Source organism: Heliangelus exortis, chromosome 5 (genome assembly GCF_036169615.1).
Source record: "Heliangelus exortis chromosome 5, bHelExo1.hap1, whole genome shotgun sequence".
Lineage (NCBI taxonomy): Eukaryota > Metazoa > Chordata > Aves > Apodiformes > Trochilidae > Heliangelus > Heliangelus exortis.
In genome coordinates this window covers 11,938,878-11,963,989 of record NC_092426.1, presented here as the reverse complement: position 1 = coordinate 11,963,989, position 25,112 = coordinate 11,938,878, and the positions used below count along the sequence as shown (strand labels likewise).

Here is a 25,112-nt window from a genome sequence, read left to right as displayed (position 1 = left end):
TGAGCAAACCTTGGAACTTACCCAACTGCCAAAATTAGATGGAGGAGAAAAATGGAGGAGGAGGAACCCAAATTGCAGCAGGCTAGCTCAGCTGCCCAGTGTGCTAGGCTAGAGAATGGAGAGACTGCTTCACTGGCTCCAGTGCTATAGGAGAAAGGAATGAAATTGTGTTAATTGAGGAAACCAGGCTTCCCAGATCTAACAGCATACTTTGAGCCACCATCAAGAATCCACAATAACCCTTTTCTTTGTTACACACATGGATTTCCACAAGGAAACAAGTCAAACTGTTACAGGGTCAGACTATAAGAGGACCATTACAGCTCTTTTTTAACCACTTTGTAAGGACCAAAATAAGCTGTCAGCTTTCCAGGGTGGAGGGAAGTTACTAGATGACATTTGAACTCCTGGCTCCCAAGATAGTTCTGAATACTGTTGAAAAAGTGAGAGAGACAAAGGCCCACCTGCTTCCTCTAGGGGCACATCCACACTGCTAATCAGTCAGCAAGCAAAAGACTAAGGAAAGTGTTTATTCATTCCACAGTTCAGCTCTGCCACTTAGCTACACTGAATTTTAGATGGTAAGAATATCAATGGATTCAGAAAAGGATTCACAGAGCACTGGAAAAGAGGTCAAACAGCAGATACTAAAATAATGATCCAAAGGTACAAAAATATACACAATATACACATTGCATATATAAAATCTCAGCTACCATCCATTATCAGAAGATATTATAAAACAGAACACAATACGAAACAAGACTTCGAGCTAAAGGCACCCTTGTGTTCTCCTGACAGTATCATTTACTACTGCATGCCAATCCCTTCTGCTTTCATAGTCATATGCATGCAGAGTATCTACATGTAATCTGGCATGAAGAGAAACCTGTACTAAATGATACACACACATTCAAGTGTCCACACAACAAGCATTCTCCTTTACAGACCAGACCAACATTCAGACATGGGCACACATGGCCCAGGAAGTTAATTCTAAACCTAGACCAAAGGGTTGCATAACCATAGCTCACTCTCATCTAGTTACATACTAGTCTCAGAGTTACATACACAAAGAGCCTTTATTTAAAAGTATCAATCATCTGATATAGTGCATCTTAATTGCTTCATTTTCACACTCATCCTCATAGCGTAAGGAGCAGACACCAGTGCCACTTCAGCACACACCATCATCCTTCTACCTCAGAGAAGTCATTCAAACAAACACCAATGCAGCACCAGCCAAAGCTAGTCCATTAGCTTTCTTCTGCCAGCTTGCATAGTCTCTTAACCCTTGAATAAGGACCAATACTGTCATCAAAAACAAAATCCCACAAAACTCGAGTCCAGGACTGGTGATAGGGGAGGTTATCGTAATATTCTGCTGCAATCCTCTTCACCTGGAAGAAGAAGAAGAGAGAGAACGAGCTGTTTAGCTGCACAGTGCCAGGTGTGTTTCAGTCTTCCCATGCAGATCTGATAGCACAGCCATAACCTAAGTTACTTGTTATTGCTTGTGAGCTTCTGGAGTTCAGCCAAATAAGATGTACTTCAATACATTTAGATACTTCTTAGCAGATTTCTGATGAAAGTTTCGCATCCCAGTATCAGAATTTGAAAGATTATGGATCTCTGCCTTCAGTTAGGACTATTTTCTCTCACTTGAGAAGTGGAGGAATCACCCCAGTGAAAAGACACTATCCACTAACTCAGTTTATAAATTGCCAGGACTCCAACACACTTTTATAGCTCTGTTCTCATAATACTTGTCTGCTGAGGGTTCTGGGTAGGAGAGAAATACCAGTTGAGGTAACACCAAACACAGACTTGCTGACACTTAATTTTCTTTCCTCCATTCTGCTCCCATGATGCAAATCTGAGAGGCAGGTTCCTTCAGCAGGCAGATGAAATTGCAGGGCAGACTTTTCCTCAGTTTGGTGTTAAAGATCCTGGAGGATTCACTACTAGGTCACAAGTCTAATAAAATTTCATCCCTGTTACAAATCCCTAACTGTTGCCACAAGACAAGCATTGTGTGTCACTGGGAGTGGCATTTGTCATCGGACTATGGCCAGAACCAGAGGGTGTAGAACTTTCAAGCCTGGCAGGTTCAGGGGACCATGAGGACTTTTAAGCTCTCAGTGGTCCCTGGTCCAGGTAGATGCTTTGCCTTTTGAACACATTTGGGAAGCAGCACGGTCTGTTAACTATTATACACTTGCACTTAAACTACTTGGGCACGGTTTTACTACAGCTCCACCTCCTATACAAACAAAGCTCTATTCTAGAGTAGTTTGTCTTGCTGGACAGCATGACTTCTCTCTTTAAAAACCCTGCAAAATTTTAAAGCCAGCTATGCTGACTACAGTGAGGACTTCCAGTGAAGGTCAAAAGGGTTACACAGAAATTGTCCTCCAGGAGGAAGCTCTCATCAGCATCGAAGGCGTAATAGTGAAATAAAAAAAGCATTTTCACTATTTGTGAAAAAGTAAGAATCCCAGAGAAAGTTAAATTATAAACCAGGATTGCTCACTGCTGGTTACCTCATTAATTCAGCTTCCTAGCAGACACTAGTAGGTAGTTTGGGTTGCATAAAAGTTTTGTTAAGATCTTTTACCTCAGTACATCAGTCCCTGCCTACTCCATGCTCAGGACATGGCCGTGTCTTGTTGGAGCTGGAGGGTTCAGTGCGGGTCTGATTGTACTCTGCCTTTCACTGAATACCACAGACTTCCTAATAATTCCCTATATCCTGCTTTAAAGTGTTGGTCTGTAGTTCAAATGTGGTTTATTTTCAATGGGATTCAGATAATATCAGCACTTCATCTTACAGGTACTTATTAATGACTGGAATATGGGCAACTTCCAGGCACTGCGTAAGATCTCTGGGGATGCAGATTTAGTTCCCTGCACCCCTTCTGTAACCACAGTCAGAACTAATTTCATCTGGGTTTTGCACCATCCCTGTTCTCAGATGGGGAACTGAAATAGCTAAAGGTTGAGAGAAAGGACTACTTAGAGCATACGGTCCCTTTTCTCCCTTGAATAACAGCCACTAATAAAGCCCTAGGAAGACACACAGGGGCTCTCAGATCCCCAACCCCAAAAGCTTCACTGCAGTTCTGACATGGTCATTCCCTAGCACAGACTTGCCCTCTCCATCTGCATTTTAGACAATATTTCTGAATTTTCACTTACAACAGTAATTCAGCCATCCCCTACATTAGCCAAGTTCATATGGCTGTTCTACCATTCCTCTCTTCTCCTGAACTCCCTTATGTATCTTGCCCGCAGAAACAATGGTCTGAACCAAATTTGTTTTCTCAGCTGGTTACAATATTCTGCAGAGTTCTTGACCATGTTAGACTGACCACTACCAGGCCTTCAGAAAATCTTCCTGTACTGCCCCTTGCACAGAGGAATGAAGGGCTGAATGACCACAGACACCAGTTCAGCTCTCTCAGGTAGTGGCTGTGCCCTCTGGCACCAAAGGCTAACTAAAAGTGACCCCAGTAATAAAGGAGTGTACAATGGCTCAGAGAAGAGGCCAATATACAGCCCATCTATGCACAACCCAGTAGTTTCCATCATTTCAGCAAACACGAGCAGCAGTATAGTCTGGGCATGGTGTTAAAGAGTTCAAGTGGACACAACATATGATTCTGGAAACTTGAACTACAATATAGTCCATACACATATTCTGCAGTTGTATTACAGATTAAAAAGAGGCACCTAGAATACAAGTATTATTGTATAATTAAGATTAATCAAAATACCCAGCAGTGAATTTTTGAAGCAGACCATACACGCTATGTTCTGGAAGCTGGCAGCCCAGTCACGGCTTGGTAAGATGGATGCCAGCATCAGGTTGTGGTGGAGATTGCTGTTCACCAAGCATTATGTTTAGCACCTTACAGCAGACTATGGTGGCAGCTCATTCTGAATTAGAAGCCTAGTATGGAAACCACAAGAGATGACCAGGGGCCTGCATTGGAGTATATTATCCTAAATCACCTGTGGAACAATAGCTTACACCTACACAAACTAGTACTTGGTCCTTCTAGGCTTGCTCCTTGCACAGAAGCAGGGAGTCAGGCAGCATCTGCACCACTGGCAAGGTCCCTGTACTCTGGACAGAACAGCAGTATAAGACATACAGAAACAATAGAGATAAGGTTAACTGTAATCAAGTATTTGTGATAAAAGCATAGGGCAAAGGGAAAGTTTAATTAATGCAATTAGAATGAGGATTTCCAAAAGACTTTCTTATGGAAAAGAAAAGTAGGTTTGTTAGGTTTCTATTTTGCTTTCATGTGGCAGGAAAAAAAATTAAAATTGTTTCTCTTTTACAATGGAATGATTAAAAAAATGTCTTGACTAAAACAACTGCCCTAATGTTATTTGCTTCGGCACCTCTGTATGTAAAGACAAAATATCACCTCCTCACCTACCAGAAAATTTTGAGAGGAGAGAGGCCAAAAATAATGGGGGGTTAATGCAGATTTCCTTTTAAATACAATATTAAACCACCTTTATTAGATATTTTGGAGGCTGGAAGAGCTATCTTCCATGTTCCATTCTGGGTGAGGATGATAGTTTCCAGGTAGCAAGTTTTGCATCGGGATTATAGATCATGTGAAAGAGGATGGCACTGTGACAAAGCAGCCCTAGCTCCTGCTCAAGGGCTCTATATGGTATTGGAGATAATCCATTCACTTCAGTTCTTCCCCCACTTCCTCCTTGCAGATCTCAACTGTAAGACTTCACTCACTCCTAGTTTGTGAACAGAAGTTATCATGGAAAAACAAGGGATCACACAGTTGGCAAGAATCTTAATAAGCACAAGGTACTTGGTATATTGAGGCTCTTCTTCAAGTAGATCAAAGTGGGAGGTAGGAAATCACATCTCTTAGACTGAAATTTTGCTTCTGGTTTTGTGCTTGCAGAGCACAGCAACAGGACTCCAGTCCTACTCCACTGTATCAGATAGGCACAAAGTTAAATGCAACCTAATATTTCACCATAGCTATCACCCCTTTTTCCTGGAGCTATATGGAAGCTAGAGATGCTTATGGCAAGAAGCTGAAAAAATGTGTTTAGAATCCTCGGAGGCATCTTACACAAGGTCCTTCCACAGTCCTTGGCACAGAGGGCAGCACTCAAGTTTGACCTCCTGGCCATCCCAGGGTTAATAAAAATCTGCAATTCAAAACCAGCACATCCACCATTTTTTCCAGTCTTTTGTGTCACATAAATCTGGTTTCATACCATGTCTTTTCCCCATAAGCTTAATAAGTAACTAAGTTTGCCTCTAGTAACACTGCAGTTTTTATTGCCATCTATAGCAGGAGTACTGCGCTCCTCCTTGTTCTCCTGCCCCCTCTCTCCATAAGTATATTCAGTCCTACAGACAATGAAGAATGGATCTTTTTATTCATTTTGCAAACAATGCAATATTTGATACCTATAAGGCTTCATCCAAAGATAAATCTAGTCAGAAGTCTATAGGGTTTTTTTAGAGCAGGTCCTTGATTGTAATGTTAAATTTCCTTGTCTCTTGCATAGTCTCATTATACTAGCAGGACAAGCTCTTACTGAACATTCATGTCACTCATCTTCATTATCTATAAACTTCCAGCCAACTTCCTATTTCAAATCTGTCACATTCATAGAGTAAAGATCTTCCTGGTGGCTAACACATTAGTCAGAACATTCTGAATGAGGCACCTGTTACAAAGGACAAAGATGGATTTACTTTTCTGATAAGCAAGTGAAAGAGTCAGTCAAGTCCCAAGATTAAGATCCAGTTATTCTCCATCCTACTTCTCTACTTTCAATCATGAGGGAATGAAAAAAATAAGCTTTATTCCACTTTCTGCTTTCCAATAATTAAAAATTATAGGTATACTGAGAGGTCATCCATATTAAACTATTCAAATATTAGAAGTTCAGAAGCCTAGAAGAAGGTTGAAAAAACTAGACCTTGGCTGAGTGAAGAATTTGCTGGGATGTTAAGCAGGGGAGAACAAGGGGAGGTTTATAGCCCAACCTGTTATGAAGTTTAAACATTAAAGCTCTCTAGAAAGTATCTGTATCTTTATCTCCTTCCACTAAAGAGGCAAAGAATTTTTCTTCTCAGTTTGCAAAAGCTAGTAGCCAGTTTGCTTTAATTGACTTGAAACTAATCACTTGTCAAAGACTTGAAGTTTTCCATAGAGTTCTGTCAGGCAACAACAATTGACAAGCCTGATATCTCCTCCACTAGGAGAGCAGGTCCCACTTGCCCAAGAGCTACAAACACATGAACATAAGGCCATAAAATTCAAGAAATAACTCTTCCCTCTTTACATGAGAGAGGCTGCACTGCCTCCAGGAATTAGACTGAGCTACTTGTGATGTGGGTGGGAAAGAGCTTTTCAGGTCTCAATCAGTTCTGGAGCAACAGTCCCAGCAAGCTCAATTAGTCACTCACCTCCCTTGTGTAAGACAGAGCGCTAACTTTTTTCTCTTCTTCTATTTACATTTCAGTAATCTAAGTATCTACGCCTATCTAACAAGTTTGAACATTTGAAGGTACGGCTAAGCTCCTACTCTTCCCAGCTGAGCTATCAGGTGTATCAGCAATGCAAGTGCCTGACAGAACCTCATGTGTGAACATGGGCTGCTTTACTGCCTGCTCCAAACCCCACCAGGGATGGCCAGCTTCTCCAGGACAGACCTCAAGCATGAAGGAGATGTGTTAAAAAAAAACTGCAGATTATATAGAGGCTCCCCAAGCTCTTCTATCTCCTCTTGGTTTGAATCTCAGTCAGTGTTTCTCTGATGAAGAACAACAGCTGATAAAGCAGGGTGTGCCTGGATAACAAAGTTATCTGTGTTATGCAGTAGTGGGGAGGTCACAGCTCCCAAACCTCAGCCTTCTCAGCTCTACTGCCGTCTCATGAGGATGTTACAGCCCCCAGCTTTGCATCAGACCAGAGACAGAAGATGTTCCCTTCCTACTGTGCCAGAGGATTTATATGTAGGAGGAATACTTTGAAGTCACGTACCTCCAACACCGTGAGCACCTGCTGAGGAACCCTTGTATTAAAACCCAGAAGAGCAGCCACATACCTGGAGGGGAGATTGAAAACCATTCCTAGACACCTGGGCCTTGCAAATTTGTTTCCCACAACTGATAAAGCATGGAAGGAAAAAAAAAAAAAAAATGGGACTTGACTTTCAAAAGAGGAGAGCTCAATGACAGATCAGGCATCCTCAGTTTCTGTGGGTGGGGCAGCAGAGCTAAAACAAGTCATGTAGAGGGAGGGGTTTTTTTCTAGTGCTATTTGTGTCAGGCTGGAACATGCCCAGATACTTAAGTCATTCAAAAAATAGAGAGACTTTTGTTTGATGTTAATCAAGCTATAAAGTTAGCAGATTAATGGTTAGACAAATTTCAAGCATTAATTGCCACCTATCTCACTTCAGATGGGCCTTTCAGAGAGCAAAAAGTTGGTGGCTGAGTGAGGAAACTGCAGAAATTTAGAGCATTGTTGGATGATTTCATCATGCAAAAAGAATTACTTAAGCCCTCAGAAATTCTTCTTTCCTTAAAAGAAGCTAAATGCTACAGAAGTTTGGCTGCCATACTTACCATTGGCAGTCTGCATCCAGGAATGCTGGGGAAGTCATGGTGCTCCATGTGGTAGCCTACATTAAAGGTGAGGAAGTTCAGAGGTCCATAATAAGAGTAGGTCTCATACCCTTTTAAGAACATGTAGTGTTCTGCTATGAAGTGCCCAGAAATGGGATGTATACCCATGCAAAGGATTGTACCTGCTATCAAGTAAATAATAGGTCTGAGCCCCCAAAAGTAGTAAATTATGAGGTCTACAGAAAACTGGACAAGAGCGTTAAAAATTTCCATGCGTGTAATTGCTTTGGGGTTCACATACAGCGGTCTCAGACTGTAAAACAGGGGTTGGAGGAAAAGCCAAAGCAGTTTCCGAAGTGGTGTACAGAAAAACCATCCTTCAAAGTCTGTGGGGATGTCCACATCCAGGCTGTCCCCACCCAGGTACCGATGATGGTCAATGTGGTATTTCTTGAAGGAGGCAGAGTAAGGGACGCCCACTGGTAAGTTGGCAAAGACTGCAAACCATCGGTTCCACTTGGCCTGCTTGTTCCCAAAGGCAACATTGTGTGAAATGTCATGGATGGCAAGGGTCAGCGAATGGTTGATGCAACCCCCAAAAGCGTAAGCCCAGAAGAAAATCCATTTCCAGGATAAGTCCTTCACCAGGTAGCATGCTAGAAACTGCACAAAAACCATTCCAGATACAATCCACTTCAAATGCGGATCTGGTCCCATTAGTGTCTTGATCTCTGGATACTTTGCTAAAGGGAAAAATGCAGGGAAAACCTCATTAGATCACACTTGGTAAATATAATCACCACTGACACTCTGTGTTGGAAGCCCTGTTTTTATAAAATGGCAGTTCCAGGGCTGAGTTTCCACTGCACTGAAAAGTTCACTAATGTATGGGATCTATTCCCACTGTCAGCATCATGTCCAATTGTAAGAGAGATCTCTCTCTTTTTACTATATAATGAATATATAAATATATATATAAACTTATATATATATATAGTTGACATATATGTATATATATTTCAACAAGAGAGAGCACATACCTGGTGGTCACTATGTGGCACCATGTGCCCTCACAAGGATGAGTTATTAATATGCCAAACCCCACCAAATTTAAGCTTCAAGAAGCACCTTCTGTCAAGTTTTTCATACCCCTTTTTATTTTACCAAATTCGCAATCTATTTTTCACAAAAGGGATACAAGTGCCTTCTTTACAGTCCTTTTCTCTCAACAGTCTCTGCTGTTGCTTCAGACATAACAGCAGAGGAAGATGGCTGAGTAACAGGCTCACCAGGTTTTGTTCTGTGGTTACATGATAAATATAGCATCAAAAATTTTTTTTCAAAGTATTTGAGCACTCAACAGTGTTTACAACACTTACAAGTCTTTGCACATAGTAACATCACAAGAAAGTCAACAATATTGTTGGGCATTTGTAAGATGCAGAAAATTTTTGTCTGTTCCTATTCATTGGCCTATTCCCAAGTCACATACCAGAAACAGGCATCAAAGTCACTTAAATAATCGCACAGCAGCTTCATGCAGCCTCACAAATACTGCAATACAGTATCAGAGACACATGGGTTAAGCTGGCCAGCTCTGACCTGTGTTGGCACTCAACTAATGTACTGATCTTAGGAATTTATGCATTAGGAAGAAATTCTTTACTATGGGGGTGGCAAAACACTGGAACAGGTTGCCCTTCACCTGGTGGAGGCCCCATCCCTGGAGACATTCAAAGGCAGGCTTGATGGGGCACTAAGCATCCTGATGTAGTTATAGACGTCCCTGCTCACTGGAAGAGGGGGTGGACTAGGTGACCTTTAAAGGTCCCTTCCAACCCAAACTCTTATATGATCCTGTGATCCTATGATCTTTGCTTCTCCTGGCCATTCATTCCTCCTTTTAAGAAAAAAGTGTAAGTACAGCTTATCTTCTAGGTGTTGCTCATCGCTTAAGGTCTCTTCTTTCCAAACCCACACTTCTCACTTGCAGCTTTAATTTGCACATGAATTTTCCCACTGTTCTATGGCTTTTTCCCACCTACTGGCCTCCCTCCTTTTAATCATACTCTGCATTTCTCAGTAATTACAGCTTACAGAGATAAGACTGCAGAAGCCATTCATTCTGAACCCTGAGGTTACACTGTGTCCCCGTAAGTTTGTAGGACCATTTTATGAATAGAAAAGTAAATAACATCTGCCTGTCACTGTATGTTACCAATGCAATAAAAGCTGATTATAATAATTTTCATCCATGCAGCTGTATGTACTATAAACAATTATGGGAGACGTTACACATAACTTCATGTGACCTTGCAAGGCATGGCAGGTACCAAGTTCAGGACACAGAGAAGGTTTTTACAGAAGTGAACCCTGAGAAGTTTGCAGAAGATCAGAGAAATGAAGCACCGCTTAAGGAAGCAGGATGATGTGGTGCTCTCCAAGCACTCAAACAACTTTTGAGTCTGTTGGACAGCTTCAGCCCAGCTTAACAGGATAGAGACAACAAAGATTAGACATGTTTTGTAGAAGATGATGAGAAAAGAGATATTTTTTAGTCTTTCCCACATGAGGATGCAAAGGGAGCAAAATCACCATGAGGAGTCTTCAGTCAGGGAAGAGATTTTCAATAGTGGGAAAGCTCTAGTAGAAGTTGACATCTTTCCAAAGTCAGCCAAAATTTTTGATCAAAATCTCTGGAAAGCACAAGAGTTTTGGTTTTGCTGTTTTGTTTTTGTCCCTGGTTTTACAGGATTTTTTATTAGTTTTTATGTAAGAAATACTAATATGCTAGAAATGGTTCTCTAGTATCTAGATAGGTATCAAAATTTTGCACAAAATATCCACTGTAAAGAATAACTTGGGATAATGATCTGATCAGAGTATTTATTACAGACATAAGTTTACATAGCTTAATGTCCTGATTAGGACCATCTGTCCAAAAATTGAGAAAACCCTTTAATAAATTGAATAATTTCAAATTTTCAGCCTTGTAGTTGACAGAGATAAATTACTGCAGTCACTAGAAGAGATGAAGAGATGTAAAAAAAAAATCAAACTTGTCCCTCAGCCTGGTTAAATTCAGGCCACTTTGAGCAAAACAAGTTTTAATGGGGAAATGGGAAAATGACGGCGATGCTTCAGAGTGTAGTTTGAGAAGCTATTGACATTGCCACTTTGGACCTATTTTTTTTCTTGTTGAAGCTAACAAGGATTGCAGACTACACTTAAGAGATTTCAGAGTAGTAACTGCCAGCTGGCAGCAACAGTGTCTGCAAGCAGCAATGCAGGTAAGTTGTATTTACCACAGGGGACAGCTGTTAAGTAACTTGCTAGGATTTAATATTGTCTTTTTACCAGTAATAACATGCTGGAGGGAAGGGATGCCGTCCAGAGCTGACCTTGACAGGCTTGAGAGGTGGGCCCCAGCAAACAGCATGAAGTTCAACAAGGCCAAGTGCAAGGTCATGCATGTAGCTTGAGGCAATTCCAAGCTCAATTACAGGCTGGGCAGAGAATGGATTGAGAACAGCTCTGATGAAAAGGCCTTGAGGTTCATGCTGAAAAGCTCCACATGAGCTGCCAAGGTGCACTTGCAGCCCAGAAAGCCAACTATGTTCTGGGCTGCATAAAAAGAAGTTTGGGCAGTAGGCTGAGATGATTCTGCCCTTATATTCCATTCTCATGAGACCCCACCTGGAGCACTTGGAGTTCCCAATATAAGGACACAGACCTGTTGGAGCAAGTCTAGAGAAGGGCCATGAATGTCATCAGAGGGCTGAAGCAGCTCTACTGCGAAGACAGGCTGAGAGAGTTGGGGTTGCTCAGACTGGGGAAGAGAAGGTTCCAGGAGAGACCTTATGACTGCCTTTACATGAAGGGGCTACAGGAAAGCTGGGGAGGGACTTTTCAGAGTGTATTGACAGGACAATGGGTAATAGCTTCAAACTGAGAGAGGGTGGATTTATATTAGCTATTAGGAAGAAATTCTTCAGTCTGAGGGTTGTGAGACACTACAACAGGTTTCCCAGAGATGTGGATGCCTCCACCCTGGAAATCTTCAAGGGTTGGATGAGGCTTCAAGCAACCTGGTCTAGTGGGAGGTGTGCCTGCCCATGGCAGGGAGAGTTGAAACTAGATGATATTTAAGGTCCCTTCCAACCCAAAGCATTCTATGATTCCCATGGCACAGAGAGGGAGGGTGCCAGGTGGGCTGCCAGGCACATGAGGATAATAGCTCTGCTGCTAAAGTAGCCTGGCAGAAGCTTTCTGGTTCAGGGGTACTGTACATAGAAAATGTTGAATGCTGACCCTTTCATAATTTGAGGCCAAAAACTCTTCAGTGAGACACATTTAATCTCAGATTAAGTGATCCCAATGACTGCAATATACTGTGCTAACACAGAGATGTATCTCACTTTTTCCTTGTGTTCATGCCTTGCAGTTATCTGAGGGGACCCTAGTAAGGCAAAACACAGCACTTAGAGCTGAAAAATCTGGACAGCCCTGTAAGGCAGCTGCAACAAGTGCCTGTAGGCGATCAGCTGAGCTGTGCAAACCATGGCTGTGCAAACCAGCTGTCACCCATCTGGCTGTTCCAAAAGCAATGAGAATCAGAGAGAGCTACTGTACAGTGCTGAACCAGTAGATGTAAAGGAGTATGAGACTTCCAGCAGCCACACAATAAAAACAATGCACTTCAAGAAGTAAGCAGTCACCTATGCTCCACTCTTGAGACTGATAGAGTTTCACACTATGAGATGTCTGATTTTCATCATGCTACTTTTTCCTGAATTGATTCCATTTTGGTCTTCCTGAGCACTTTGCCATTATAAAAATGAACAGCTTCCATACAGCCAGAGTCCATTGCTTGTCCTGACAGAAGCACTGTGCCAGGGCTAATACATGAGGATGGCCATAAAATGTAATCTGTAGAGAGTTCTTCATTATCTAGAATCGAGGCATGGAAAGGGCACAGAAATGGGGGGGGAAACACCCAAACAAAACCACCATGCAGCAATTCTAGATAACACAGGGGAGAAAATACAAAAAAGCTCCACTAAGTTATGTCACCATGGGACCAGGACTTGTCCTTTAGAGTTCAACAGGACCAGGACAAATCCAGCTACTATGATGCCTCCACAGCCTGTTCTCCAGCCTCCAGCTTGTGGGAGTCTGCTAGCTCAGATGGGCAGATCAATTATCCACAGGCACTGCTTCCAGCTTGTCCATCATACAGCTATTCTGAGGGTGGTGATACTAGAGTAGATGTGCAACAGAGCAGAATAATGATTTTCTTTCTCAGCACAGATTTTCTTTTTCAATCACAGAATAATGATTTTCTTTCTCAAAGCAGTGCAAGCACTTTAATAGTAGTAGTATTCACTTTAGTGAGTAGATGCAGTTAGTAATTCTGCAATTCTGTAACCACAGAGCAGTCAAAAACCCTGCATCATGGCAATGAAAGACAGCATTTCCCACTTGTACAATAGTGTGGATGAAAGAGCAGTCAAGAGAGAACAAATGCTGCCAGTATATTTTCAGAAGCATCCACTCTGAAACACTACTGACAAATTACTCTGACTACATGTTTTTATTCTTGATGCTCCACTCTGGAGAATCAGGAACACTCACGACAGCCCCACAGTGATCCTCAGTTAGGGCTGGAGCAATTGCTCTTGGAGAAGTCATTAGTTGCTAGGTCCTGGTGTTCAGGAGACAGCTCGCATCTTGCTCTGAACCCTCACTCATCCTTTGTTTCCACTGGCAATGTTTGTGAGATGACTTAGGAGAGACCCAATGAGACCTCAGTGATGGCAGCAGACACTTTCTCGTTGATGTGACACCATATACTTAGAACTTGAACATTTTGGCTGACGTGGGATTTGCATCAGAGCAAGCGCAGGAGCTGCCCACAGACACAGAGGTGGTGGAGATTTAAAGGAGCAGTAGCCATGAAAAGCTAGTAACAACATGAGAAGAAATTTATTTCTTTTATCTTCCTCTGTTTTGACCACAAGTGCAGCATACAGGCATAGTCAATGTGGAGAAACTACTCAGTATAAGACTTTCAGAAGTCCTTTTAAAGAAGAAGAAGAGTATCTCTATGATGCTGCTGTCTTGGACTATGTTCTATCAACTGAGTCCCTGCCAGAACAAATAAGAGACACCAGGCACAGGATATTAGCTTTACTAGCCTGTGCCCTACGCTGGCGCTGGTACTCGTGCCAAAAAAATAAAACAAAGTAATTCAGTTTGCTGGCATGATGGTTTTGCACTTTTTAGCTCATGAACATGCTTATAAACTGCACATCACATTTGAGTTGTATGCAAGACAAGACACAGGTAGGACACACAGAGGACAGAACACGTGGCAAGAGCTTCTGGCTTTGCACATTCTCTTCCCCTGCTCCAGTATACAAATTAATAAGAAGCCTTTTTGGCCTGTCTAATCGCTGTGAAGTTTATGCATCCAAGGTGAAAGGACAACGGTCTTAGTCTTGTATTTGCCACCCACAAACTCCTAAACTACTTTGTGCTGGTCAGCCCAAGGGAGCTGGGTCACCCAGAAGTGCCCACCACAGGCAAAGCACCTCAGAGGTGCCATACCTCTGGTGTTGGCAGAGACAGATGATTATTGGCACACCACTATGACCTGTTTATTTACACTTATTTATGAGCTGGTTCAGAGTAAGGGGATGTAGAGAGGGCTTCCAAGCCCCTCTGAAATTAAAACCTGCGATGTGGAGTATGCTGAAGCCTTCAATTGCACTTAACACATTTTCATCAGAAGACCACAAGTGCCTTAAAGACTGACATTCTGCTCATTTGATTTATTTTATAGGTGGTCCCCATAGGGATTTGGCATGAACACCAAGATGGCAGCTAGTCTGAATGTGCTCAGAGAATATGCACTGTGCCCACATACTGTAGCATTAAAGGGGAATCAAACTCATAGCTTCTTTGCCAGAAGGATGTGTAATTCAGGGCTTTGATTTAAATTAAGGAGATATGTATCTAGTGCATTTCAGTAGGTACAATTTATGAGAATTTTCCTATATGAGATTTAAATAGGCAACAGCAAAGTCATTTGTAAGAAGCAGCAGACTAGCATCTAAATAAGTGAGCAGAGCTGGAAGCTTCTATACTCAAATCAGCTAAATGCTAAAATTAAGAGATTTTATAGTTTTCTGTTTTGTTCTACATCCTCCCCCTCCCCATAGGTTATTATCTCAGCCTTCCTACAGGATAAAGCACATATAAAACACTTGCACCATCTTTACTCCAACATAACTTGCCGAAGAACAAATTATATACTTACTAATTATTTTTGGATGTTAGATCAAATTCAGAATCTCCCAGCCTAACTTGAGCAGCACTGATTCAGCCTTCATCCACATCAGAAACAAGGTATTCTCTAAGGATCCTGTGAGGCAAGGCATTTTCTGACCACCCTCAGTAACTTTATAAAGTTAGATCAAATTCACAGCACAAATAAAATCTCATTCTTTGCACGCCACAATGTATTGCTCATTGTTTGCAATTGGAAAACTGCTTGCAGATTAAGTGACCATTCATTGTGTGCTTATCGTGTTACCAGCATCAGAGCTGGTATCCACCAATACTTGTCTCTGTGCAAGACCATAGTTCTACAAGTGTTTTTAATACAACAGACCCTTACTGCCACTAAAAAGAACAAATTCTTCTTCTAGGATTCATCTCCTCTGTGTTATGCCCAGTAACTCACTCTTCCTCTAATAGCATTCATCTAATTATACAAGAAGGCTAAGCAGCTCCAGATGAAAAAGAACTTTCTTCCATCTGGTTAGTTCTTGGCCAGGGCTTCCCCTAGCAGCTCTACTGCAGTGCGACACAAATCTCAGTCCTGACACAAGATAGTAAAGATTTTCATATGCAAGAAGGTGAAAGAATATGAAATGAAACAATTCAATTTTACAAACCGAAAAGCATGAATAACATGTTCAGGAACATGGATAACATGATCAAGGCCAAACTGTCAACTTGGCAAGAGATCTTTACTGTAACTCAGAAGCAGCTGGCACCGAGACAGCACCAAGTATATACTACATTTTAATACCTAGAGTCTAGGAAGATGATACCACAAAGAGATAACAGATAAAGTATCACCTCTGCCTTGCGCAAAATGTTGATGTATTGGTATAATTATAGCCATTAGGAATTGCATCCCTGGTAGGTTTATCCAGTAAAACAGTGTCATGTCATAAGCTAGCTTTGAGCCAGACGAGTTGATATACACAGATCATAGCTCTCCTGTTCAACAGGAACAGATTGCCCACAGAAACTATAAATGTCCCATCCCTAGAAGTATTCAAGGTCAAGTTGGACAGGGCTTTGAGCAAGCTGAACTGGTGAAAGATGTCCCTTGCCTGTGGCAGGGGCATTGGACTTCAAGTTCTCATACAGATATATTGTCAGCCACTCCAAAACACTCTCATAGACAATATATAAAGCTTTGTGACAGACCATTATTATCTCTCACTTGCTCTCTAGAAACATACTGGTGCAACAGCTCAAGAAAACACCACTTATGCAGAAGGAAACTGCCTAATGTATTTGTCAGTTTGCCCATATTTTTTCATAATGGATAATTTCAGCTTGCTGAAGCCTAAATAGAAAACAATCACGTTTCACTGCTTAGCAACTAAATCATTAACCTATTGGGAGTAAAATACTTCCTTTAGCAGCATGGAATGCTTCTGTCCCCAAGGCACTGCTATATACAAGAATGTAAAATATGTGGATATTTATATATGTTGGTTCCTATGTATCTAAGCTTCTTACAGTGCACACCAGCAACATAGACACTAGATTATTTGGTAACTACATACTAGACACACCAGGGGTCTGCTGATCCTCAGGCTTTGAATAATACAGTGATGATCATTATGCCAATATCATATGGGATATCATCATAGTTTCAATAACTTTTGGTAGCATTTTAGTATTCATGACACTAGTTGCATCATCCATTCTGCACTGTCAGACAGACACAGATTGCTCTGCCCACATCTGCCACAAGTCTCTTTTCATGTAGTAATTCTCCACACCCTCCCTCTGCTCCTAGAGCTGGGGCAGGCAGAACTTCAGGGAAGGTGATGGACCTTCATTCCAGTGGCTTGCTCTAAACCCAAAAAGACTGAGAGCAAAACCTCTTCAAATATGCTGTTGACAGGGCCTACAAACAGAGTCTGCTGTGGCAAGGGTAAGACAGCCCAACCATTCCAGTACCTACTTACAATGCAACTTCATCACAGTTTGCAGTCCCCAATCCATGGCAGGATCAGTGAAGCAAGAGATTGTCAAGGGGAGAGACACATCATACACATTTCTACCCACAGCACACCAAAACATAGTCCTCTTGGCTGAAAGCATGAGCAGCATGACACCAAGAGGCATCATTTTATATAATGACATCATTTGACTCTCTATCATGATTACGTAGTAAAATAATTATTATTTTCCTGGATATAATTCAAACCTGGATCAGGATATTCCACCACCACAACTATACCGGAAATGTTTTTGTAATTTAGATTAATCTTGGATTAATCTATTAAACTGTGGAGGAGTTAAGAAACTGCACCTTAATTATCATAGGCACTGTGCAGCAGCTCAGCCACAAGCTCCAGTGCCTTCCTTTATAAAAGTTCTTTTAAAACTTTATCTTATTCATTAAAGGGAATAAAAAAAAAAACCTATCAACCAAAACCCGCAAATAAAAAACAGGAAAAAAAATCAAAATCTTTTTACTAATAAAATGTTGAAAAGTTACTTTCAGAAGATATGCAGCATTATTCTGCAACAATTTTAAATCATCAGTTATTCTCAGAAATTAACTTCAGCCCACACCCCAAACCAAAAAAAAAAAAAAAAAAATACCCAACCCAACATACTCATGCACAGTTAAACACTGCCTGCACACTGGAAATACAAGCGTGTGCCTTGCCCATGGACAGCAGCAGGAACTTTCTATCGTTTCCTAGCAAACGCTCACCCACCTCCTCATTGATTTTACTGGACTACTAAGACACCGGGAAAACTCACCTGCCGAAGGATTTCCAGCCCGCCCCCACAGGCACAGCGGGAGCGCTGCCGCCCACCGCGGTCCCCCTGCAGCCGGCCCGGCAGAGCTCGGAGACGATCAGGTGCGGTTGTCGTCCGGCAATGTCACTCCGACACTGCCAGCTCTGCTGCTGGTAGGACCCAGCCCCGTGCAGCAGTGTCCCCGCCGTCCCTCTCCGCTGCCTTCAGAAAGTGAGGCGGGAGAGCGGCATCCCCCGGGGAAAACGACCCTCTAAGCCCACCGGGCTGCAGCACCCACACCCTGGCCAGTGCCCCGACCAGATCCCAGCACCAAAAACCGCCCGCGCCTCCCCGTCTGTCCAGAGGTGCCATCCAGCCACACCGCCCACCCCGACGGCGGCCGCTTCCGAGCCCTCCGACGTACCCAGGATCTCCTTCCTGCGCTGCGTATGGGGCTGCTCCGTGTAGACCCACTCGAAGTCCTCGCGGGTGACACGGTTACCCATGGCTCCGCTCAACTCTCCGCTGCCCTCCCTACAGCTCCGCGCTGCCCTTATAGCTCCGCGCCTGGCGGAGGGGCGGCCCCGCCCGCCTCTGCCCCCGCCCCACCAGCTCCTCTCGCCTCCGGCGGGCACCGGGCTGCGCCCCGACGGAGCTGCCACGGGGGAAACCCCGAGTGCGCGTGTGGGGGAAGCTGCGCGGCTCCTCTGGAGTGTGCAGGGTCCTGGGGGAAGCTGCAGAGACCTCCTGGGATGTGTAAGTCAGGAGGAGAGATGGTCCTCGGGGCAGGAAACGGGCGACGGAGGGACGCCTTGCTGCCTCGAAGGCATCCCGGTAAGGGATACAGGGTGGGACGTGGTTTGCCGGGCAGCAGGATCGCCATCGGTGGAGCACCGGGGATCAGAACAGCCACTACAGCCATCCATTCCTCCCCGGTACTGCCTCAGAGAGTACTTCAGGCCATTCCAGATGAGGCTTTTGGAAAGCAATGGTAGTCCAGAGGCCATAAATCCAGTGCCACAGCCCTAAGCAGCATGCGATATAGGGCTAAGCCCAGTCATGTGAGTTCCACCCAGGGGTGGAAGGCGTGGGACAGCACAAAGATGACATGCCCAATGCCTGACACACATTTCTTTGGGGCTCTGACAACTCCAGTGTGAGCTGTCCCAGTAGCATCCAGCCCTTGGCTGGATCACACTTCACTCCTGAGAGTCTGCGTCCCATTTTCCAGGTCTCTGCGAAGGTAGCAGGAATCCACACTGCTGCATTGGTAATGAAGCCGGGAAAAAGGCTTGCTAACCTTAAAACCAAGGTCACCTTGCACCTCTCTAGCCTCCCTGATTCACAAGGAGAAGAGTTACAAGTGTTGCATGGTGATCCTTCTCCACATATGCAACCCAAAATTAAAGGGCCACTCTGCTCTTTTGCAAGCCTGTGCCTGACCCACTGTCCATTTCATTTCACTGTCCCTATCATTACTCCTTTCTCTGACAACATCCCATTTGGATCAGCTCCATAAACAAATTCAGTTTTATTCTGTTTCCATATCAACCTCTCTAGCTCCATCCGTAGGCTCTACCCTTAAAACTACCTATTACAGTAGGAAGTGAAAAGTGGAAAAAATGCAGCCTTATAAATGTGAAATGTTAAATATTTTTCAGCAATAATTTTTGCCTTCCAACATTGGCAATGCTATCACCTCTTACATTAATATAGGGTTAATGTAGGGTTGTTATATTTTAACTGTTTAAGACTGCTTGGTAGCATACTTGCATGAAATGATACAGAATCACAGAATGGTTTGTGTTGGAAAGGACCTTAAAGATCATCTACTTCTAACCCTCCTTGCATGGGCAGGGACTTCTCCCACTAGAAGGTTGCTTAAAGCCCCATCCAGCCTGGCCCTGAACACCTCCAGGGATGGGGCATCCAGATACAGGTTAAAAAAAAAAAAAAAGAAAAACCAACCCACAAACACTAAATTTTGCCACCTGATTGCTAGAAAGTTTTAGGATTTTTTTTTTTCCCCAAAGTGGCTTAAAGGTCCAAAGCAGATTGAGTGGAAGGAATATGGTGTAGCCCATGCATGTATTGTGCAGCTTTGCCCAGAGCAGGAGCAGGAGTTTAACCACTTTGCTTTTGCAGGTCAGCTCTCTGTAAGTACAATGGTCTCTTCACCATTGCTGCAGCACAAGGTTGGTGTCTTCCCATAAAGTAGCAGGGCCCAACCCAGCTGATAGACTGTTAATCCAAGTACTTATGGTTATTATATGTATCTTAGCCTAAACCTTTAGCTGGATGAAATGTTTTGGCTTTTTGTCACTTCCTGCTTAAGAGTGCTCAAGGTGACTAAAAAAGTAGAGGGGCAGCCCACACAGTTACAAAGAAAACAAATATAAGTTCATCCCCAAAAGTTTATCCAATAAGCTAATGCTATTGCCTTTTAAGTTAAGCATAGAAAGTATCTCCTTTGCAGGCAACAGCAGTGTTTTCATGTAGCTTATTACTTACTATAGGTTCACCCTGACCACATAAGAAGAACAAAAAGGTCTTCTGTCTCCAGTGAATTGGTATCCCTTTCTAAGAATAGAATTTCATGCTTTATATTTGTATAATAAGCCAAACAAATGATACTAATTTAAGAGTAATTGTGGATGCCAGACAAACAAGTAACACCAGCTTTAGATTGTCTTCTAGAATTGGCAGAAGTATTACCCATTGGAGCCCTTAGTTTTGTAGCATGATAGTGAAGTGCAAACAGGCTTACAATCATTCACAAAAGAAAAAGAGAAGAGATTTTAATGTCACCTGGTGATAATAGCTCTTTTGGAGACTATCATATTGACCATGAATGCTACAAATTCACATGTACACTACATTTTATGGCAATTCAAACGTGTTTCGTATGGCCAGGCTCTCACAGCTGTAGCCTTCCTTTCTTCAGCAATTCCCTGTAGTTGTTCAGGATCTCTAACTATTGAGAAGTCTAGCTGAGAGAAATTCTTAAAACCCTGAACAGAAGAAGCAATGTTACTGACTCTGTGAAGTGTACAATCAAATATCTTATTTACATAGGTTTAACTACGTCACGTTCAACTCCACCATCCCAGCTGGCAATTTCCAGGGTAAAATAAAAGACAAAAATCCTTTGTTCTATTGTGAATATGACCTACAGTATGTAGGTCTGAAACAAGACATACTGGTGCTCTCTTCCACACTTCCAGGTAGACTCATGCTCCCACACCCAAAGGTGCCTTTCCACCAGCTGGCTTCCCAGCATGAATGTATTTCTGCAATGCAACCCAGCTGCTTCCTCCCTCCACTTATTAAAAAAAACAGGTGACACATAAAGGCAGCAGGAACGGCTGCTCCCATTGGCTATTGCCAGCCCAACAAACAGGGTAGGTGTTTGAGGTATCTTAATTCTTCTCTTGTGTACAGGCCTTGACTCTTCTTGTGGTGTCCCGAGATTAATCTTTGTTCATGTTGACATTCTGAAAGTAAAATAAGGCTTTTGGGAAATTTTATCTCTGAATAAGGTGTTTTCTCCTCTGAATAAAGAGTTCTATGTCCCATGACAGGCTTATATTTTCAGTTCCCGAGCTACCAAGTTAATTTGCCTGCATAAATTGGACCTTCCTTTACAGTTTTTAGATTACCTGAAGAAAATATAGCTGTATATTCACTTTGTTTTTTGGAAAACATCTTGCAGTCATTTTGAATGGGGTGTCATGCTTTGGCTTAATGTAATTAGTGAAAAGGTTTATGGTGTGATGTACTCCATTGACCAAAGACAAATTTTCATAGGCATCATAGTCTGTAGATGAGCCATGTCCTCAACAAGCTCAGGGGAAATGACTTGCCAACAAGCCCTACTTTTATCTGTGCTGACCCTTCCCTGCTGCATTCCGGCTTTTTTTTTCCCACTGGATTAACTGTATGCCAGAGCTTTGAGTTGAGTCAACCAAGGAGAGATGCTGTGGAGCTGGTACAACAGAATTTTATGGTCAGAAACACATTTTCCTTTAGTCAGTGGTAACTTGATAGATTCATTTGGCCCTTTACACTGCACGGTGCTTTAACATCAGCTACCACAGAAGCCCGTTTGCCCAGCACTCGGCAAATCGTGCTGGTTGTAGCCTGGTTTATGGTGTCTCTTCCTGGGACTGCCCAAGATGAAAAGTGAGGGTCAAAGACGTAAATAACTCCCTACGGGATCTGCTCACTCCTGCCCAAGTTCATCTCTTCCTCCAGCATCCGAGCTCTGTACTGAGGTGCGAACCTGTCCACAGCCCGCCCTGCCGGGGACTGCAGAGCGCGGTGTGGCTCACGGCAGGGCGAGTAATAACCCCTTCCCGGACAGGAGCAGCGCTTAGGGACAGCACAACCCGGCACCAACATTGCGCGGGGCTCGGGTACCCACGCCACCCGTGCTCCACGCCCCTTCGGATGCTGGGTGGGGACACAGCCGCGTGGTTTACAGGCTCCACGGCTGCAGCCCCCAGCGACCCCCGGCTATCCCCTCCTTTCCCCTCCTTTCCCCGCCGCCCGCCCCGCCCAACGCAGCGGCCCCGCCCTCCCCGCGCGCCCCACCCGCCTTGGCCGCGAGAGCAGCCCGCCCCCTGCCGGACACGCGCCGCCACGGCAGCGTCTCCGCGCGCCCAGTCGCGTGTGGCCGACACCGCCCCGCAGCGGGGAGACCGGCGGGGGGGACCGAGGGGAACGGGTGGGGCGGCCGAGGGGACCGGGGGAGCGCGGGGGGGGGCCAAGGGGGCCAGGGGGTACCGAGGTCCCTTCAGTCCCCGTGCAGCTCTCCGAGCAACGTTTTTCAGGATCAGTGCACGAGCACTGCGCGGTGCCGCGCTGTCCCGGTCCTTGAAACGCCATCTCGGGACAGCCTGGGCGGCTTCCCTTGGGGATAGCGGCTCCTCCGGCCGGCCTGCCTGGGAATGGCTTTAGCGTCATGAATAACAACTCTGCACTGCTTTTGCGTCATGGTTACGTGCTTTCTTTTATTCCAGCAAGTCTAAGTGCCCTACGAGTGTCATGGAAATTAAAATTAAAAAAAAAAAAAAAAAAAAAAAAAGGAAAAGGAAAGACCGTGACTTAGGAACATCACAGGAGCGAAGGACTCGATGCAGTAGCACTAAAATGTTCCCACCTCCTTTAGAAATCTGCTTAAGGGATTTTAATTTTTTTTTTTTTTAAATCGGATCTCTAGCTAGAAGCTTAAATACAAGCCTACTGTCATTAACGACACTGCTATGATCAGTAAAGAATGTGTTTAGATTGCTTCTGCAGAATTCAAATGAAAACAATTTCTTCTACATAAAAGTTGTTTTTTGGTTTTTTTTTAAATCATGTTATATTTTCACTCTTCTGCTTCCTTAGCTTTTTTCACAGAGTAACAATCTTTCTGGAAGGAATTCACAGTGTTTTATATTGTTCAGAGGATTTGCAATTGGTTTTATATTATGAGACACACAGCAGAAGTATTTATGCCATGAACAGTTTACACTACCCTCCCTGCAACCTTGGCATTTCAGGAACAGTTTTAGTAGGATCCCAGCACAAATACCTGAATGGTGTGTATTAACTAGACTTCCCTTCCACAGCAAAAATGTTATACCCCAAAATTAGCAACATTTGTAATCATTTATCCAAATATGAGAACCTAAGGTGCTCCCCTGTTATAGGAGTGTGAGAATTATGAGAGAACATGGGTCCTTTGAAGTAAAGGCATCAGATTAAACTGGTATTCCCTTCTCCCCCTCTAAGCATTGATGGATCTCAGCTCTAAAACCCAACACTGTACATCACTGGTTCAAAAGTGCTTTCTAGACTGCAGCTGACCCCAGCAGATCTGCTCTTTCAAACATACTTACCAATACTCAGGTTGCAACCTGATACACCTAATGATTTATGTCATTACTGCTGAGCTCAGTTCTGACAACAGGAGTGACACGGGGTTAAGAGGGGTACTTTGTTCAACCCCTTGAAGTCAGAGAATGAGCTCTGAGTAGAGGAAAAAATGCCCCTGGAAAATGGTTAGCTGTGTATATGAGTATGCTTGTGTGGATGTGCCTGCATATAAGAATTCCCCCTGCAGGGAACAGCTGGAGAAAAACTTTGATAACAAACTGTGCTAAATCCCGAAGACTGTCATACAGTCTCTCTTTTTTCCCTTTGGAGAAATATTTTTAGTCCGTATTTATATTACAGCAGCTACACTTTGACTCTAAAAACATGAAGTAAAATGGAAGTCCTTTCTCCAAGGATTTTGAGTTACAAGACCTTCTAGTACAACTGCACTAGAAAAAGTATTGATCAGCTTTGCTTATGCCTAAGGAGTATAAGTTTCTATATTCATATTTTAGAAAGCTTTCTAAAAAAGTCGAGTCACCATATCTATTGCCATGTGGAAACCCAGCTAAGTCTGCTTAACAGAAAACCAGCTACCTTTGGGCTTTCATCAAGACTGCAGCAATTTATACGTCTTATTTATTTTTTATTCATGAGCCTTATTAATTTCAACCTGGTATTAATTTTTTTCTAAAACAAAATGTTAGCTCTAGGGGTACTTTTCTGGTGCTACCGACGTCTAACAATACCTATTGACTTAAGGAAGCAGAGAGCTTAGCACTTTCCAGCATCAGGTCCTTAACCCAAGCAAATGCATATGCAGGAGGAGGGCTAAATAGTCCTCCTATTTGTAAGACAATAGGTATGAATAGGAGCTGCAGATTTGCTTCCTGGTCCCACGGTGCAGTGTGAGCAGTTAGGATACCCATTCACATATATTGCCTGTGCTGGCAGGTGTGAAATCATATCATGCTGGCTCAACTAATATGTATTATTTGCCAGAAGTTTCTGCTTATTGTGATGTCTGTAATTTGCAAGATACGGCCTATTCAGATGTCCACACACCCTATGCTGATAGGTCCAGTATGACTGCTTTTTTTTTGAAGGGTAGTTTCATACCCTCAGCTATGAAATCCATGAGGAACAGAGGAGAAAACATTCATATTTGATTCTGAGCTTTACCGCACAATAAAAACTGAATTGCAGTTGTCACCCACAATTAAAGGGTTAAGTGTTTCTGGAGCGAGGATTAGGCTCTTGATTCATTCATCCTTTCATACAGTAAGAATAATAAATTGTATGATCTTGTCCTTAGGACAGTGGCTTAGAACTTATTTTGGAATAGTGGCAGTGCAAGCCCCATCTCCCTTCCCCTGAAACTTAACAGAGGAGAGAAAATCCTTCCTCATTGTGCTCAGCCTCAAAGACACAAATGGATGAAAAATTGAGTGAGAGCTCTATAAATCTAAGCAAATTGATTGGTGTCGCTTTGTTACCTGCCTGGTTTGTTTTGAGAGAAATCTGAAATAGGATGCAACATAGCAAATAG

At 43.2% G+C, this 25,112-nt stretch overlaps 1 protein-coding gene across 2 annotated transcripts; it reads right to left on the bottom strand.

Moving 5' to 3' along the window:
• Window positions 1-1,117: 1,117 nt before the first annotated feature.
• DEGS2 (delta 4-desaturase, sphingolipid 2) lies at window positions 1,118-18,294 on the bottom strand. 2 transcript variants are annotated; one of them, XM_071745595.1, is made up of 3 exons: window positions 18,126-18,294; window positions 7,637-8,379; window positions 1,118-1,400 (listed from the first exon to the last, which is right to left on the bottom strand). In XM_071745595.1, the coding sequence occupies exons 1-3, from the start codon at window positions 18,205-18,207 to the stop codon at window positions 1,257-1,259; spliced, it is 969 nt and encodes a 322-aa protein (XP_071601696.1). In that variant the 5' UTR covers window positions 18,208-18,294; the 3' UTR covers window positions 1,118-1,256. The 2 variants fall into 2 exon arrangements, with proteins under 2 accessions (XP_071601696.1, XP_071601697.1); XM_071745596.1 differs by lacking the exon at window positions 18,126-18,294 and adding an exon at window positions 17,723-18,111.
• Window positions 18,295-25,112: the final 6,818 nt, after the last annotated feature.